The following is an 18,190-nucleotide window of genomic DNA, read 5'->3' as shown; positions in this document are numbered from 1 at the left end:
CTATAGCAATCTTATTGAAGTAACTGTTTAAGTGATCGTGACCTCGGCTGCCGGAGAAAATTTAGATACTCTGTCGGCTTTTGGATGATTAGCGTTGCTAGAGAAAGGTCACCTCTGGTCCATAGTCATTTGTTCACTGGTACACCTCAATCAGCAGCAGGAAAGAAAAGAAAAAAAAAAAAAAAGCCTAACTAATATTCTTCGATCAGTCATTTTAGATGATGTTCTGAATTATTACAAATATATATAAACAGATATGATCAATAATCTATATGAACTAGGAGACGTTGCAGTACGTTTTTATTAGGGCTAACCATTTGAATCCTTAGTTCTGGCGAGAACGTTAAAACTTAAACAGAAAAATATGTGAGATCCGTGCCGGCATGTATTTAGTCCTATATCAGTTATTTGCCGGTAGGTCTTAGATATTTATACAAAATCAAGAAATTTAAACAATACCTTCCAACTAGTTTTTTTGAATGAGATTTTTGAAAATCTAAATAATACCTTTCGAGCGTAGCGATATCTTTGTCTCACTAGAAACTCCAAACCTTAAAAGAAAAATTACACAATGGCGACTTGGTCACATGCAAGCTAGACGAGTTGAAAATGTACGCAGACTGGCGCATTGGACATTGGCTGCTAAATTTGTTGCTGATTTATGATCAACCAAAAGGCAACCAAAATCTAAATCCAAACCAACTAAATGGGTCACTACCGGTCAGAGAGTTAGAGATATTGCTTTGATGCTTTCCAGATTTTATAACTCGCAATTGCAATGTCAATCCCCAGCACATTATCAAATACCTTAGCCTTCCTTTTAAATACCCAAATATGTTTACATATTTCACTAATGGATGTTCCTAGTTAATTTCTTATGACAATATTGTCATCATCTTTATGATACATTAACGTTCGAGTAAGGATTCAAGGTGTCAAAGGACCAGGCTCCCTATATTTTATGTAAAATCTTGTATTTTTTGATAAAAATCATTTGTACTTGTGATCTTAAGCATTTTATTTAGTTTCATTCTTTACCAAAACATGTATCCACAAATTGCATGGTGACAAAAAAAAAAAAAAAGGTGTGGTACATTGCGAGACTACTAATTATTGATTTTTGGAATCAATGAATTACATAAAAATTTGTTAAGAAGATCATACAAATATCACCCTTAAGTTTCAAGCAAGTGATTAGCATTTTATAGTCCTCGATTTTTGAATGCTATATCTGGTAATATATTTTCTTTTATGTATTTAAATATCATTGATACGTTCTTGAAGAGAGAAAAATAGGACAATTTTTTTTTCAACAATTCATCAAGCTTACGAAATTTGATACATTGATGAAGTAAGTAAATTTGTTAAACTATTCAACCTCGCTCAAGCTTTTAGACCTCATATTAGATGCTAAATATAACTAAACATCCTCTATAAAGAAACTAAAATTCTATTTCTCTAGATTTTTCAACCTAGAGCCAAGTTTCTTTCCAATTTTTTCCCATCCTCCGAGCACCCTAGATCCATTTATGTTCAGATCTGAAATTTCATAAATTTTTCTTGAATATGACAATGAAAATAATTAATTATGCCACATGAACTAATATATATTTTGATTGTGAAAATAGATCTCATCAATACCATTCAAGATTTGATTAACAAAATTTAGATGCCAATTTTTTTTTCAAAAAAAAAAAAAAAAACGGCACACCAACGTTTGAGAATCAAGTTCTTTTTTCCGCTTTTCAACGGAAGGAGGACGGTATTCGTCTCGCTGCTAGGCTTACCTATTTATCCTTAAATCTCTCGTACTTCCGTGCGCGTGCTCGTGCTCGTACTCGAGCCGGTGGGCCCACCCGCCTCGGCCCGCGTCGCCTCCCCCCCCAACCCAATAAATATCCCGCATTTGGAGAGCGCGCCGATCGCCGCGTCGGTCCAAACCCTAGCTCTCGCTGTCCACGAGGAGCGGCCCCTCGACACGATCTCCCACTCCCTCCATCTCGCGGGACGAGCCAGCCAAGAGAAAGAGAGACAAGATCCACCCTCTTAATCTCTCTCTTTCCATATATATCTCGGATCCCGTCAACCACGAATCCTTCCCCTAATTCTAATCCACCTCCCGAGATCTCATCCCATCTCGAACCCTCGCTGTTCCTTTTTTTTTTGGTTTCTTCCCGAGCGGAAAATTCGCTGCTTTTTTGTTTTTTCCATCAGCAGCATGTCAATCTTGTTCTTGCTTCTTTCTATTTAGTTTTTTTTTTTTTAATGAAAGTTTTCTCTGTCAACGTTATGTCACTGATATTCTACTTCAGTACTGTTCGGTTGGAAGAGGGAACGATGGAAAGAAGAAGAGAGAGAAGTTGGAGGTAAGATTTCTGGATGGGGTCTGCAGAGGAGACCACCACCGCAGGCGCTGCCGCTGAGAAGCCTTCTAGGACGGAAGCGGCTGCTTCTACCTCGCCCGCTCTGGCTGCGGCTCCTCCTCCTCCTCCTCCGTCGTCGTCCCGAGAATCGCCGACGCCAGCCCAAACGCCGCCGCAAGTGGCGGCGCATGTGTTCTCCGACTGGGCAGCGTCTCTGCAGGCTTTCTATGGTAGCGGAGCTGTAGCCGCAGCGGCGGCGGCGGCGGCGGCGGCTGCTGCTGCACCCCATCCCTTTGTCTGGGGAGCGCAGGTGAGTTGCATAGTTCTCTGGAGTTCTCTCCGGGAAGAATTTCTGCGTCTAAGAATTGATCTTTGTCTTCAGCATCTGGTGTCGCCTTATGGCACCCCGATCGCGTACTCTCCGATGTATTCCCATGGAGCACTGTATTCTCACCCCTCCATGGCCGTGGTAAGTGTCGAATCCTCTGCCCCCCAGCTGCTGTTTTAGCTATTAATTGGTTTCTTGAAGGACAATAGCATTTTTCACCAAAAAAAAAAAAAAGGACAATAGCATTGCGGTGTTGTTTCGATAGGGCATGGCTTACCCAACTACCGAGCCATCGGATAACAAGGGAAGTTCCGGGAATGCTGGGGGTTCCCCAGGGAAGTCAGGGGATGGCGGTAAAGTGAGTTCGAGTACTGCGGAGAACGCCTCCCGAAGGTGAAATTTGCTTCTGACCAAGTCGACTGACTGAATATATTTGATTGACTTTGGGTTGTCAACGTTCTAGAGCTTCGTTGTGATAATGAGTTGCTTTGTTACTTGCTTTTTAAGCAGCGGTGACAGTGGAAGCGAGGGGTCATCAGATACAAGAGATGATAACACCGAACCAAGGGTATGCAATGGTTCGAGTTTATCTGTTTTCCAGTGGAGTTTTTTGTTATGTTAGAGATTCAAAAGAGTTCGTTTGCATCATACCATATCACCTCCTGGTAATTGTTGATATTTTAGTAATGCATTGGTCTCTTCCATGGAACACACGTATTTTTAAAGAACCAGAAGTCAATAGCTTAAATTAAACAGCGACTTGACTCTCATGGTACATCAGCTTAAACCACTACTCTGATTAAGTCGAATGAAACATAGGTGTTATTTGGTGCTTCTTTGGTGTTACTCTGTCTGTCATTGGCTTGTAAATTAAAAATGCTTATCGATCTTGCTTAGGATGCATCATTATTCTTTTTTTCCATCTACAGGACTTATCTTCATCGAAAAAGAGAAGTTATGGCAATATGATGGCAGAAGGTGCGTTCTGTAGTGGAAATGCTTATTGTCCATGATAAATTTCAAATTTATAATAACATAATATCTGCTCGGATTGGCTCAGTGGAAACTGCACAGCCCATCACTGCTGCCCAGTATGGTGGCGCTGTTGCTGAACCATCTTACAGTAGTAGGGGAAGATCTGCCACAAAACTGCCAGTTTCAGCACCGGGGAGGATAGTGCTAACTAGTCCTCCAACTAACTTGAATATAGGGATGGATCTATGGAATGCTTCCCATGCTGGAGCTGTACCTGTTAGAGCTAGACCTACAAAAGCAGGTATTGCAACTGCAACAGGGAGATGGGATGGGGTCACAACTGAACAGCAGCGGATACAGGTAACACTTGCTAGATTTGATTTCTTACTCCAATTATGGATTTTATACACATTATTTACATATATATATATATATATATTCATTTTCTTCATTATGTGTACAGATTGATCTTCTTAGAAAAATATGTTCGTGCCTTTTTGTTCAAGTTTTGACAATTGTACTCTCTTTTGCCTTGTTTAGTTTCTTAGATTTTTATCTACTCATTATTCCTATCTTGGCAGGATGAACGGGAATTGAAGAGGGAGAGAAGAAAACAATCAAACAGGGAGTCAGCAAGGAGGTCAAGGCTACGAAAGCAGGTATCGTTTTCCTGCTTCCTTCTGAACATGTTAAATGTTTCCAAGGTCAAAAATGGAAGAAAAAAATGCTTTTGCTCACTTATTTTTTCCCTTGTTTTCTGATCAGAAGCAAGGTTAAACAACATATAGATAAGCATATGATTCACTTTTTAGTGATATCTACAATAAACACAAGGAGAATGATTTTTAAAAGATGTAGAAATTAGATGCATCAATAGCTGGGATGTTGAGTGCTTCTGGTAGTAAATGGAGAGAATAGCTCTAGAAGTTTTTGACTGAGTTGTATACTAGGGGCTTAAGGTTACAAAGGAGGAAGGGGTGGGGGGCTATGCACAAGGGCAATACTTCTCGTGATGTGCTTCAGTAAGGAAGAAAATATGTTGTATGCTTTAAGTTCATGCAAGAAGGATCAAAATTTTGCCCCATTTTGGTTAGATAACTTGTCAGCAAAAGTTGAAATGTTTTGGCTAAAATCATTCAAAAACCAGTTTGCCAATTAGTGATGTGTTCAGATTGTTTTCTACTAATTCTGTGATATAATTAACTCAAAACAGGCTGATTTTTTCACTGTATGTTTTGATTTCTGTTTTTGGTTTGAGCTCTTGAAACATTAAAATATGTTTTCATCTGAATGCTTTAATCTAAATGAGGTTCTTAACCATATAATATGCATGAATGTTTGGAATATTAAACTAGGCCGGTTTCATTAATAGATTGTCTTTTCTAAATGAGCTCTTAAGAATGAGGTGTATGCTAGCTGAAGGGCACTTTGTCTTTCAATTGTAAGAATAAGTGATATATGCCAGTTGCATGTAGTCATGCGACCAACATTCTGTGTGACTATGTCACTTATGAAGCTTAATGGGACAATGTTATCAATCAATGATTAAGTTCAGTAACAATGATTTCTAGAATACATTTATCTTCATGCAAGGCAAGCAAATATTGAAATCTTGAAGATAATTGATGAAAAAATATTAAGTTACCAATAGAATCGGATGACAATTTATAAGGTCAAAAATTGAAAAATGGTATTGGATAATCTCAAAGAATGCATGCATACTAAGTCTTGTGTGGAAAGTTAGCAGAAAGATGGAAGCCTCGAGCTCAAGGGCCTACCTCAAAATAAAAGATGATCTATCACATTACAGTATAAAAAGGCTCAATGGTGTAATATCCTTAGAGATGAGATTGTTGAGTTGGATATGTGGTGAAACCTTGAAGGATATGCCAAGAACCAGTACATTTTGAAAGTGCATGAATTGCACTAATTGGATACAAAGTGGTGGAACGATTCACAAGACATGGTCATCTCTACTATATGTACCAGGAAAGGCTTCCTTACACAGCTCCATAGTCTGAAGCTTCACGTGCCGCCTCCCCAGAGAGAGAGAGAGAGAGAGAGAGAGAGAGAGAGAGAGAGATCTGTATATCAAAATATCCATTTTTGCAATGTACACTTGTTGCTCAGAAAAAGAAAAGGGTATCTTCCTTCATATGCCCCAGCCTACCCACCCAAGATTGGATTGCTAAGTTGGATCTATGATGAAACCTTTAAGGATACGCGAAGAACAAGTTTGTTTTGAAAGTGCAGGATTTGGATACAGTGCGGTCAGTTGGTTCATAATATGTGGTCATCTCTACTATATATAATGGGATAGGCTTAGAACACCTAAGACACCTCCAAAGCCCAAAGCCTCACATTTCCCAAAAAAAGGTTCTATCAAAATTTCTGGTTTTGCATGCGCATCTGTTGCCCGAAAAAAGAAAAGGGCACCTTCCCCTGCATGCTTGAGCCCCACTGCCCAATCCCCCCTGCCTACACATGGTGCTTGGCTTCCCATGAGCCCTTTTCGATGGAATCAGAGCTGTCCACTAACCATGTGCGATGCATGTGCATATCCATCACATGTGCTGGAATAGTGTGCAATGAAGATTGAAGAACGCCTTACTAAGATGACCGGCTTTTATTCATGTCAAAGGATCAGGAAAGAGGATGCAAGAATTTAACATGACAAGGAAGAAATCAGAAATCTGGCAATGATGATGAATGCAGCTCCTAATAGAACGAACAGGCAAAGGGCGAAGAGAGTATCACAAAGCTGACCATAGTATCGGTAACGCTTGTTGATTATGACTATGGTTATGTTACAAGTTTAGAACTAGTCTTTTTGTTCGTTTTTTTTTTGTACCCCTAGAGTTCTTCGTGATATGCTGTAAATGGCTCCTCATCAATTATGCTATCAGTGTGGAATGTTATTATTTTCCTAAGCTAATTAGTGTTGGTCCTTCTTCATGATGACTCCTGGAAGCTGGGTGTATGACTACAATAAGAAAATTCCTGCTGTTCCTTTTTGTCAGTTTCCTTTATATTAGTTGCTTATCTTGTAAGTAAAAGTTTGTGCTTGTAATATCAAGACTTGTATCTTTGGTCTTGATGGCACCTTGGAAGTCTCATACTCATTTATTTTTTTTTCTTTTCTATTATTCATTAACTGGAGTTGCTGGAGCCTAATTGTCTCTCTCTTCACTGATGCCAGCAAGAATGTGAGGAGTTGGCAAGGAAGGTGGATGAACTGAACGGTGAGAATAGTGCACTAACTTTAGAGGTTGAAAATCTCAAGAAATTTTGCAGGGATCTGAAGGCAGAAAATGAGTCATTAGAGGTGAGCTATACTTCTCTTTTTTCTCTTCTTTTACCTTTTCGATGTCAGCCTTGATTATTATTTTCATTTATCATTAAACCATTATCTATTTGAAAGAATTCATCAAGTCTGCAGAAGTATTATCATGCTCTAATAATGCTGTACCATTAACTGTTGTGAATAATTGAAATTTAACCTTAACGTCGTCGGAAAAATTCTCGTAATGTCTCTGCATCCTTTCTAAATGTTGTTCACTATTGGCATGCTGGTCACCCTTAACTTTCAAATCAGCTACTCCTTCCAACAAAGCTGTCCCACAACAATTCTTCTTTCGAAAGCCATGCATCATCTTACTTCTAAGTGGCCATGTTTGTCCTTATTCCCTTGTTATGGTGCTTGTGTTGGAAAGATCCAATCTCTTGTCCTTCAACTCTCTTCGTTATGTTAACAGAATTTCTACTGCTTTTAAAAAATAATTCGATCAAACTAAACGTATTTACTGCAACAGGCAGGCTTGACTCGCTTCTTTGGGGCTGGTGTAGCTTCTGCTTTAGGCTGCAAGGTTGAGTCATCAGCAGCTGAGTCATCAGCAGTGCCATCAGTTGGTGGTGACGGCAGTGACCATGTTCATAAAAGTCAAGTTGATTCCAATCGGAACAATGGGAAGTTCTATTCTGGCATTTGATAATCCTGAATCAACGTCGAGGTGAATTTAAACCTTTTTATTCCTCAACCATCATTCTAGGAGCCTTGACTCTTTTTTGCCCGTGAAGAGGGTACGTAAAGCTGCCAGTATACGTGGAACAGATTCTGCAGAGCTGCCAGTGTACGTGGAACAGATTCTGAAGAGCTTTTGAGTTTTTTTGGAGATTATAGGTCATTGAAGATTACGCTGGGAAAAGGGAGGGGTTTACGGATTGATGTAGCAATTTTTTCGTTGCTCCAGATTATTTTTCTTCCCCCCTTCCCCTTCTTTACCATCTTCTTTCTTTCTTTGTTTTTTCTTTTTTTTGCTAACAAGTTCGTCGATTATGACTTCTTGCCAAAGAGAAGTTTGCTAATTCTGACAAAAGAGAGAGAAATTGCTCTCATGTCGGCATCAATCCCATGCCTCTGGTACAAAAACTTGGTGACTGCCTGAAAGTGTGTAGTTTTTCTTTCAACTTTTATAAAGTGAGATGCATGTCTTTATGGGATTGTGCTGTAATTTACTTCCAGCTCGCCTATCTCAGGAAGATTTCTCATGTTGTAGTTGGGAAACAATCTCTTGCCTTCCCCCTACCGTTAATGTAGTGAAAGCATAATTGGGTCCTCCAAGTAGATCAAGCCTGATAGCTTGTCTTCGTGCCGATGAACTTGCCGTTTCTGGAAGAAAACTGTAATCATGGGGCTAAAATGGCTCCAAAAGATGCATGCTTAGATCAAAATCCAATCTCCTTAAGAATCAATTTTAAGGCATCAAAAAACTTGGCGAAAGCACCATCTTGATTCATTTCAGAATAACACCACCATTATTGGAAAGCTTTGATCCAAACAAGGCCGAGAGGTCTCACATCTGAGACATCATTGCTCAAATACAAGCTTAATTCTACCGTATGGAGGATTTGCTTTGAACTAATACTTTGCATGTAACATTCCTCAAAAGTCTCATTAATTGAAGCAAAACCCTCCACCAAATCTGCTTAACATGTCCCAATCTGGTATGATTTCAACTGATAAATTAGCTCTCATTCTGTTTCTCATGCAATCGAAGACTGGAAAGCTAGAAAGAAAACTGAACTAGCAACATGAAGCTGAAAAGTAAGTTACAGATCAAGGCTAGTGTCACCATCTGGAAAGAGAGTATCAAAGCCAGTGTACACCATGCTAACTTCAAATGACAACTACTTCAAATAATATGGATATTTACAGCTTAGGTAAGCAGAAAACATAGATGAAAAATTTACACTGCATAGTGCCTCATCAGATTAGACGCCGGCATATAATGGATAAGGATCTGCCAAGTGGCAGGCATGCTGAAAGTCAATTATCAGCATCTGACCCTGAATCATGAGTCTCTTGTCTTGTGGGTGGACTTGGGCCCTCAATCATGTTCTGCCCTTGTGGTCGTACTGGATGAGTGATATCCTTCAACATCTGATTAGCTGATTCCAGAGATTTTATAAAAGAATCAGCCAATTGTCAGGAAGAGCTGACACACAATTCCTTAAACAAGCTAGCAAGAACAATTGAAAAAGTCCAGAGGAGACTGGAACTACAGAAGAAAAATTTAATGAAATGCTTAATTATAAAAATCAACAAATGTTGCTAGTTTGTCAAGTGGATGTATCTGACATGCTAGGTTCCAGCAAAGAAAAGCGCATAAAGACTAGGGGGTCTCTGAGATATGACCCAAGAAAATTATGGACTTGCTGGATAAAAGATATTAGTTCACTAAAAACAAAACTTGCTATTTTTCTCCACTCTCAAATACATGTAGGAAAATGTCCAAATCTTTTTGACATCCTATGGTAGAAATAAAAGAAAAAAAAAAAAGAAAAAGAAGAAGAAGGAAATCTTTTGACAAATATTGATAGGGAACCTAAAGTGAACCCTGAATGACCAAGGGCCCAAGGACAAGATTTGAGAAAGCACAGGCTTAATCTAGATCTTTATTACTTATAATTAGCTCAAACAGTATCCCAAGAAAGCCTCTGGAAAACCCATTGTCATATGTTGAAAATTAAAACAACTTGGGTCATGATCCAGCATAAAAGAAAAATCATAAATGGGAAAATAACATTCATGCATGTCCTGATATGCTTTTCAGTACAAGCAGGTTTGTCTAACATATGCCATGAGATGACAAAGAGTAATAAACCGCTAAAAAAGATTTGAGTCTTCATACCTGTCGTAGCACACTTAACAACCAGAGCTTTCATAAACTGAATTTCTCCATCGTGTGTGCTCATAAACTTTTCCTGAATGTTTAACAAAATCTCATTTATCATTATCTTATGAAAAACATATATCCAACATTATCGATGAAAAAAAGATTAGAAGTCTGAATTCTGCATACCACGCCTAGCTTACATACTACAAATGACATTTAAAATGGTAGCCAACAGACGATTATTAGACAAGGGTCAGCTAAACCCATCAACATTATGATGGCAGGTATTGCTGTTTATAAGTTGCAGAGCTTGGATTCCATAAAATATTTGATGAGAAAAATTTGCAAAAACTTAAATGTTACACAATCAGGACTAGCTTACATGGTACAAATAACTTCTAAATAGTAGCCAAGAGATTGTTAGACAACGGTTGCCTAAAGACTAAACCATTCGACAATGTGATAGTAGATATTTCTGTATAAAATAAAGGTATTCTCTTTAAAGGGTTTGGCACATCGGGCACTTCAAAAGACAAAATATGAAGAATCATTTGAGTCATATTCCAAAAGTTTCAAAATACGAAACAGGCCGCACAGCATGATAACTGCTCAGAGTTCACAACTTCACATATATAACATTTTTCCAAACCACACAGGAGCAAAAGGATGTCTAAATTTAATTACAGGACCCACCTATTAATTCAATTAAAAGAGGGGCATAGCAAGAAACGTACGATTTCAGTGGACAAGAAACCAAGTAGACGATCAACTCTAGCCTGATGTTTCAACAGGAATGGACGCAGGTGCCTCGCATATAAATGTTTTGATCCCTGAAATATTGCAACAAACAAGCAAACTGTGTAGTCACCTTAAAGACTTACTGAAATGACCAATCCGATGCATGTCTATATTATGGAACTTCAAAACTAAGCATCGAGTGGACAGAATGCATAGAGGGCTATCCAAGTCAACAATCCACACAACTGATCAAAATTGACACTGTTCGAAATTATTAAGCCATAAAGCATGCTTTTCTGAACATGGCTATGCCTATGCATACATGGTCAAAAATGGATAATATTTTAGTATTATGACATATAGCTTATGCCATTGTGTAAGGGTTCGAATATTTTTTTCTGGACCTGACCCAGTGTCCAAAGATGCCCAAAAGAACGGGTACTTAATTACCTACTAGAATGTGGATCAACTTGAAACAAGGTCCAGTCATTGAGCAGGTTGGGCTAAGATTGGGCATCTGAATTCGGTCAGGTCACAATAGGTAAATAAGTCAAGATGTGTGTGTGTGAGTGAGAGAGAGAGAGAGAGAGAAAGAGAGAGAGAGAGAGAGATTCCTCCATCCTCCTCCCCCTCCCCCTCTCTCTGCTCCTTTTACTCCTACCAGTGACAACCCTGCTCCCTTCCCTGCCTCACTCCATTTTTGTCACTGTCCCCTTTTCTCCTACGGTGCTACCCCAAACCCATCACTCCTCAAAACATAAATCTGGACCATAACCAAACCGCCGAAGCCTACCAGATTGGCAAAGGGATCAAGGGAAGCCATGTACGCCCAAGGAGGAGTAGGGGGTGGACTTAGACAAGGAAGAGGCAATGCGAGAGACTGAGGATTGGGAAGGGGGGTTGGGGTAGACAACGAAGAGGGAATGGGACAATCTGAGAGTGGAGATAGGTAGCCAGTTGGCTTGGAGGGGGAGGGAGCCACTGTAGCTGAATCCAGGGTTAGGTGGGAAGTAAGGGTACTGGATAGGATTACAATGAATGAATGTGCCTACGAATTCATAGAATATCCTAAATCATAGAATTTATTTTATACACTAGAATAATTTCTGATGTTTTAAAAAAAAGCTCTATGGCCAGCTAAAATGAATATTCTGATATATAGAGCAAATCTGTTATGGAGTACAAATTACATACATTACCAGATGGGAGTTGGAGCCAAACAAGAAAAGCAAACTTCATGTGGTAGTAGAATGGAAACCTGAAAATATGACAAGACAACCACACTAAATTATAAATTTTTTGATTCAATAGCGAGTAAGGCCTTCACCTTAAATCAGCTCGAAATGAACATATCAACAAATACATGTTTAAAAAAAATTTAATTGCAGCATGTTGGCATTGCTAATTGTAAGGATCCAAAAAGCATTTGTTTAGCTGAATGCCAGAGAATATTATCCTAATCTTGCACATGATGAAGATTACAATAACAGCCAAATTGTTATTAAGCAAAAACTTAATTCTCTCATGATCTTGTTTAAAATCTAAACTAAACTACAAAGTCACATCTAGGTAAGGATTTATCTGTCCAACCACTGAAATTTTCCATATAGTATTGTGATTTTCAGGGCTATGCAGAACTCCGTAGTACCTTTCGTGCATGCTATTCATAGATTATGAAGCAAAAATACATGGATATGGCAGGGTCAAACTCAAAGTATATCTGGAATCATGAAGGAATCTTCCCAGACATAAGCCATAGTAGTATCAGTTATTGGCGCACAAACTGTCCATCTACTGAAATTTTCCATGTAGCATTGTGATTTTCAGGGTTATGCAGAACTCCATAGTTTCTGGAAAAGACCCTTTGGTGCATGGTATTCATAGACTATGAAGCAAAAATGGATGGAACTGACAGGGTCAAACTCAAAGTATATCTGGAATCACGAAGGAAGCTTCCCAGAGAGAAGCCATAGTCGTATCAATTCTTGGTGCACAAACTGAAATGTCACTAGTTCTTGCACCCAAAACCACTAGTTTTCCAGACATAACAAGTCATAACAATATGATGGAGATCCTGCATATATATCAACCAAATAATCCAAAATCTAACATTTAAATAATTAATAAATCAGATCAAGTTTTTATGCAAATAAATATACCAGGAAAGAATTTTGTCAGAGAACACTTCCACAAGACTGAAAGATCCATAAGCTGCAAATTTCAAAAAACATGAGTTTAATTATCAGTTACCAGAAAGGGTTGGAGGCCTAGACAACAAGAAGTACATAATAAAGAGAATGCCATGTATTTCTGTCAGGAAATAACTGTTTTTCTGTCTGAGTACATAAACAACAAGCAGCACTTTTGCAACTGTTTGCTGAAATATTAAATTGGGTACAAGAAAGTTGAAGGTAAAATCTTCATAACATTATGAAAAACAAGAGCTCCTTAAAAATATTTGGCCTTGATGCCTTCTTGATGACATGAAGGTATAGATTGTATTACACATGCACTATTTAATGATAATCAGTGCTATTCACATGCGAAGAATTCAACAAATGAGTGGATGAAGCAAATCGAGGTTGATTGCCTCTTCATCCACCATCACAATACAACCAATCAAGGTTTAAACTACCTGTATGTTACCAGTATAGTAAGGTCCCATACATTACAAAGTTCGCCTGCCAGTTCCAGCATAGCAGAACTGGGATGTCATACCATGTGTCAGTATAGTACAATACTAAGGCACATACTAATGCTAATAACTTACTACAATGGAACCGCATAACTGATGTGGATCGGTGCATCAGTAGTTCAATCCAAAGCTACCAACACATTTGACTGCATTAATCTTTCATCCGCTATATTGCTTGTGCTTCTCTTCAAATTTTTCTTGTGATCCTATTTACCTCTTGGATTGATACCTTTCATCTACATAATTGGCTGTTCCCATGTTATCAAAGGCAACTGAAAATCTATCTAGTCATGTAGGGAAATGGCATCAATTCTAAAATCTGCTTTGTTTGTGAGAAGACCATGATCACAAGATTCCCTTCTACACAGGATATAGAAAAAACAAGCCTTTACATACAAGATGATTAATGTTTAATGAAACTTGTAAGACAAAACATCACGAAAGAAGAATAGCCAAAGTTTCCCACAAATAAATCTCCTTTATGTAATCAGGTAGCTCGGACAAAAGGTTACACTTAACTGGGTTGTTAAGAATCCACGGATTCAGGCACCTTTCCTCAGTCCTTTCCCATGATTCAACATTTACAAGTTAGATTTTAAGCAGACAAAATTAATGAAACCATGGACAAAATGGATATCTGGTACATAATCCTATTTGACCTAGCATTGTAAATCTCTTATAGTAATAGTCTTGGTACCGCTAGGCCAAAAATCACTAAAGTAGGTGCTGAATCAAAAGAAGAAGAAGAAAAACACGCAGAGGAATACATAAGGTGATGATTACAGGTCATTTCTTACTTGGTCATAAATATGGTGTGTCAAATAGGTAATATAAAGAAAACTAGAACTATATTATATATTTTTTTCATTGATCCCTTAAAGGCAATTATTGCGACAACAAAAAGGACTGTTTGCACCGTACATCTTTTAGCGTAGAGAGAGAGAGAGAGGGAGTACAACGAGAGAGAAGGATCACCATTTTGAATTATGAACCAACATACAACCATTGTCATCACTAACCTGCCCAATACAAGAGCCACTTTTCTTGCTCATTCCGGTCTTTCTTCTCTATAGCCTTGAACGTAGAGTAAATGGGCAAACCGATCCCTACTGTACAGCTGCACAAACGAAAAGCAAGTGATATAAAAACATGAGATATCAAAGATAGTGTTTTCACGGCTTATGTTTGACAATTCAAAAATCTTTTGACCAGTAAAGAGCAATACAAGCAGTTCTATTGCATATACAATAAACATCAAGCAATTTAATGGGTCATGTTTCTTGGTCAAACAGTTAATTTTTTTACATGCAAAGCACAACCTCTACATGCCAAATATAATTTTAAAAAATGACACTAAAGCTCACCAAGCTGTTCTAATAACAATGTTAGAACCAATCGGGCAAAGCAGCAAGCGCAATCCAACCTGCAAGTTATATAAGATTCGTGAACATGGAATTCGATCTAAAAATCAAGCCGATGCAATATATTTTCATAAGCGACACATATACTTGAAAAAAAACTATTAGCTCGAAAGCAACAATCCGAATATTGTTCGTAGTCGTCTAAGATCTGGAAGGAGTTATCATATAAGCAGGCAGCACAAATCCAAATAAATAAGCATTTATTCATACAAACAGATAAAGAACCTCAATTACCCTTTATCTCTTCTTAATTTAGAGCATTTACAAGTTTCTGAGGTTGCTTTCCTTCCTGCCAACTATTCTCCACACTTCACAGCAGGTCTCTATCTTGCTCAATGCCTATCTACAGGCTCATAACCAAATTTTAGAGCCTTCAATCCAAGTCAGGAGTAAGCCATAGAAAGCTCTCAAACTTTGGTGGATCGTACTTTGATCCTTTAATTTGAATGTTTAGACGAGAAGGATTGCACAATAAGATTAAAATATAGAGACTGACGGCCAGATCAAAGTAAACCAATACCACCAAAAACCATTGGACTTGGTTTGAAGATGTCCACAAATAATAAAACTATAAAAGTGTTCTTCATAAACTAATATTATTTTTATCTCCCTCTCTCTTTATATAATTGGATAAGTGTAGCAAAGCAGTTGAAAACACCTGATAAAAAAGCTTCACAGACAGAAAAAAAAGCATATCCACTTACCACAGCCTATTCTACAAAATCCCAACTGAAACAAACATGATCGATCATCATGGAAAGGTCAGACAAATGCAGGCCATGAATTGACCTTCCTAAACAAGAGCTCAATTCATGACTTGAAATAATTTAAAAAATCATTCATGATTCTCGTCTTAAGGTTAACTATATATAGGATTATAATCCCTCCTCTCTACATCTTTCATCATCACTTTTGTGAGACTCCATCAACTCATGATCTCCTCAAAATCATAAACAGAAGCGTATACTTGAACCATCATCATTTAAGGATCACCGAATAAGATTATAAGACAAGTCAACAACCCTTAGAACCAATTGTTCCTTCTTTCACACGGATAAGCATGACAGAAGTTGAGGTATGAGCTTCTGAAATAATCCTCCGTAAGAAAATTCCTCAAGACTTTCACTATGTGTGATTGAAAAGATATTTTAGCTCATGTGAACTTGGGCCTGGCTTTCATTCATTTCAAGGACACTTCTATACTCTTCCTTACAAACTATTTCAATTTTCAATCCATGAATCAGATTCAGAGCTAACCACATCGCTAAAAGATTCAAGTTTTGGAACATAAACATCAGGGAAAAGCAGACTAAGTTGTCTCTAAACTTCCGTGTTCTCTCCCTAGTCATTTTTTAAACTCCATTATCTCTCAGAAATTTAATTTCACTTTCAATCTCCAGTCCGTGTTCTATGTTCTCATCAAGAGGATGGGAAAGGTACTGTTTCGAACTTTCGTTCGTTCAAGTTATGTAACGTTCTTCAGAAGCATCAACTGACTCTCAATTTCCAACCATCAAGTGCAGATTCATGTTGTAAAAATCATGAACTTGATCCATATACAAACCAAGAATTATCAATAAACACTTCAAACATCTCACATTAAAAACATTTTTTTCTTTTTTTTCCAAACTTTACAATTTCTTCATGAAAATAACATATGATCTATAGAACTGGCCAAGAATTATCCAATAACAAAACCTCCGGTGGACTTCAACTTCATCCAACATTACTGCAGTAATTTTGGATGCATATGCGAGTTCAGGATCATATAAAAAATATGAAACCCCTTCCACATATCGGTTTCCGTCGCCCAAATAACAATAAAAAGCCCATAATTATCATACGTTACAGAGAGGGGGAATTAGGGATTTGGAACCTCGCTGGGGATGGCGGATCCGAGGAACGCCATTGGTATGAATCGCCGGCGAGAAGGAGAAGATAGGAGAGGCGAGAAATTTCTCGACGGTGTATCAACTCCTCAGAGAGCCCTCGTCGTCTTCTTTTTTCTTGGAGGAGAAAGGAAAGACCTCGGAGAAGCTACTGCGAAGGCGAAGCCGAAGGCGAAGGCAGAGGCGTTTCAAGGAGGAGGTGAAAGAACCGACCGGATTTCAAACGGGTCGGGTCCGCAGTAGTTTGCACCAGGGTCGGTTCCGTACAAAGTGGAGTCGGCAGAGATTGCCGATTTCGTACTGTGCTTGAAACGAATTTAGAAAATCTGAAGGACTTGCAAACCTTTCCATCAGTTTATAACGTTGAGGATAATATAATTGCTATTTTTGAACAATAATATAGATTGTGGCTCTAGCATAAAACATCCCAACTATACATCATAAAATTAAGCATATTAGCCATAAAAGGTATAGCATCCAATATCAAAATTCATATCTAACCAAAAACATAAATTATCCGATTCGATTACTAAGATTTCAAAATCTCTGAACAACTAATACAAGATAAAATTTTACTAGAACTTAAATTTAATAGACACTCTATCTGACAAGCAACCTGTTGTCCATGAGAGTTTTGAGTATTTTATTTCAAAATCTCTGAATAGCTAATACAAGTTAAAATTCTACTAGAACTTACATTTAACAGCTATAGAGCTACTCCATCTGACAAGCAACCTATTGTTCATGAGAACTCTGAGTATTTAAAATAGTAAAAGAAAGAATGTGAGCTTGATGACATGTATCTCACCATATGCACATACACAATGTAACCTTGAGATAGGCATTACATGTGAAAGCAAACTATGATACAAACACAAAGAAAATAAAAATGTAATTGACATAAACTACTCATGCCATATATACAAGTAAGTAAATATTCTCATCAATGTCCCAATATAATCACAATTATTATTGCATATTATATAGGCAGAGTTCGTAATTTTATCACGTGTTCATTTTTAAATTATAAAATTGTAATATTATTCCTCAATTCCATGGCATAGTTTCAAACTAATAGAAGAATTCAGAATTTCTCAATAAAGGGAACAAGTAAGTAGTAACTTCTTACTTTGGACTAAACCATGGTCACGTTTGTGGCTCATGATGGGCTATCAATGCGGTCACATTTTTTGCTACCAATAGGCATCAATATAAATATATTTTTTGTTTGATAAATTGTAACTTGATATATATCTTTACCAGTGGAGCCTATTTTCTTATTCCAAAGCTCCAAATTCTCTAGCAAAAAACTACCTCGATGATTTGTTTTATGCCAAAACCTTTGAAATCTTAAATCACTCATTATCTCTAATATAAGCCTGCTAAGATCAAGTAATTGATCTGATTTTAATGGGTAATATCTCACTCATTTAATGTCTAAAATTAATCAAATTTGTGCTCGTTTCAAAACTTTTGAGGTCTACTTTTTGCGGAAGCTCAAAGGGGCAGTATCGTTGAATGTTTTATTAAGTACTTCAACCGCTATTAATTTCTTAATGATCCTTATAAACACATCAATAAGCACGCATCCAAATAACAACTGTG

General features: G+C 37.7%; 2 protein-coding genes across 3 annotated transcripts; one reads left to right on the top strand and one right to left on the bottom strand.

The window, feature by feature from the left end:
* Positions 1 to 1,818: 1,818 nt before the first annotated feature.
* On the top strand, positions 1,819 to 8,177 carry LOC103704554 (G-box-binding factor 1-like). Of its 2 annotated transcripts, none has more exons than XM_008787905.5 (9): positions 1,819 to 2,673; positions 2,746 to 2,832; positions 2,957 to 3,084; positions 3,202 to 3,259; positions 3,621 to 3,669; positions 3,752 to 4,026; positions 4,248 to 4,325; positions 6,866 to 6,991; positions 7,479 to 8,177. In XM_008787905.5, exons 1-9 carry the CDS (start codon positions 2,380 to 2,382, stop codon positions 7,653 to 7,655), a joined length of 1,272 nt encoding a protein of 423 aa, XP_008786127.4. In that variant the 5' UTR covers positions 1,819 to 2,379; the 3' UTR covers positions 7,656 to 8,177. The 2 variants fall into 2 exon arrangements, with proteins under 2 accessions (XP_008786127.4, XP_088560030.2); XM_088703904.2 differs by having other exon boundaries at positions 1,914 to 2,673; positions 4,245 to 4,325.
* Positions 8,178 to 8,733: 556 nt separating this feature from the next.
* On the bottom strand, positions 8,734 to 16,849 carry HVA22K (HVA22-like protein K). Its single transcript, XM_008787908.6, has 8 exons — positions 16,573 to 16,849; positions 14,640 to 14,698; positions 14,295 to 14,392; positions 12,740 to 12,791; positions 11,775 to 11,838; positions 10,577 to 10,672; positions 9,858 to 9,930; positions 8,734 to 9,114 (listed from the first exon to the last, which is right to left on the bottom strand). The coding sequence occupies exons 1-8, from the start codon at positions 16,603 to 16,605 to the stop codon at positions 8,993 to 8,995; spliced, it is 597 nt and encodes a 198-aa protein (XP_008786130.1). The 5' UTR covers positions 16,606 to 16,849; the 3' UTR covers positions 8,734 to 8,992.
* Positions 16,850 to 18,190: the final 1,341 nt, after the last annotated feature.

Source organism: Phoenix dactylifera, chromosome 9 (genome assembly GCF_051530095.1).
Source record: "Phoenix dactylifera cultivar Ajwa chromosome 9, Ajwa_hap1_PhDact_Kaust_v1.1, whole genome shotgun sequence".
NCBI lineage: Eukaryota > Viridiplantae > Streptophyta > Magnoliopsida > Arecales > Arecaceae > Phoenix > Phoenix dactylifera.
Note: the sequence above shows the minus strand (reverse complement) of the source record. Positions and strands in the feature narration are given on the sequence as shown.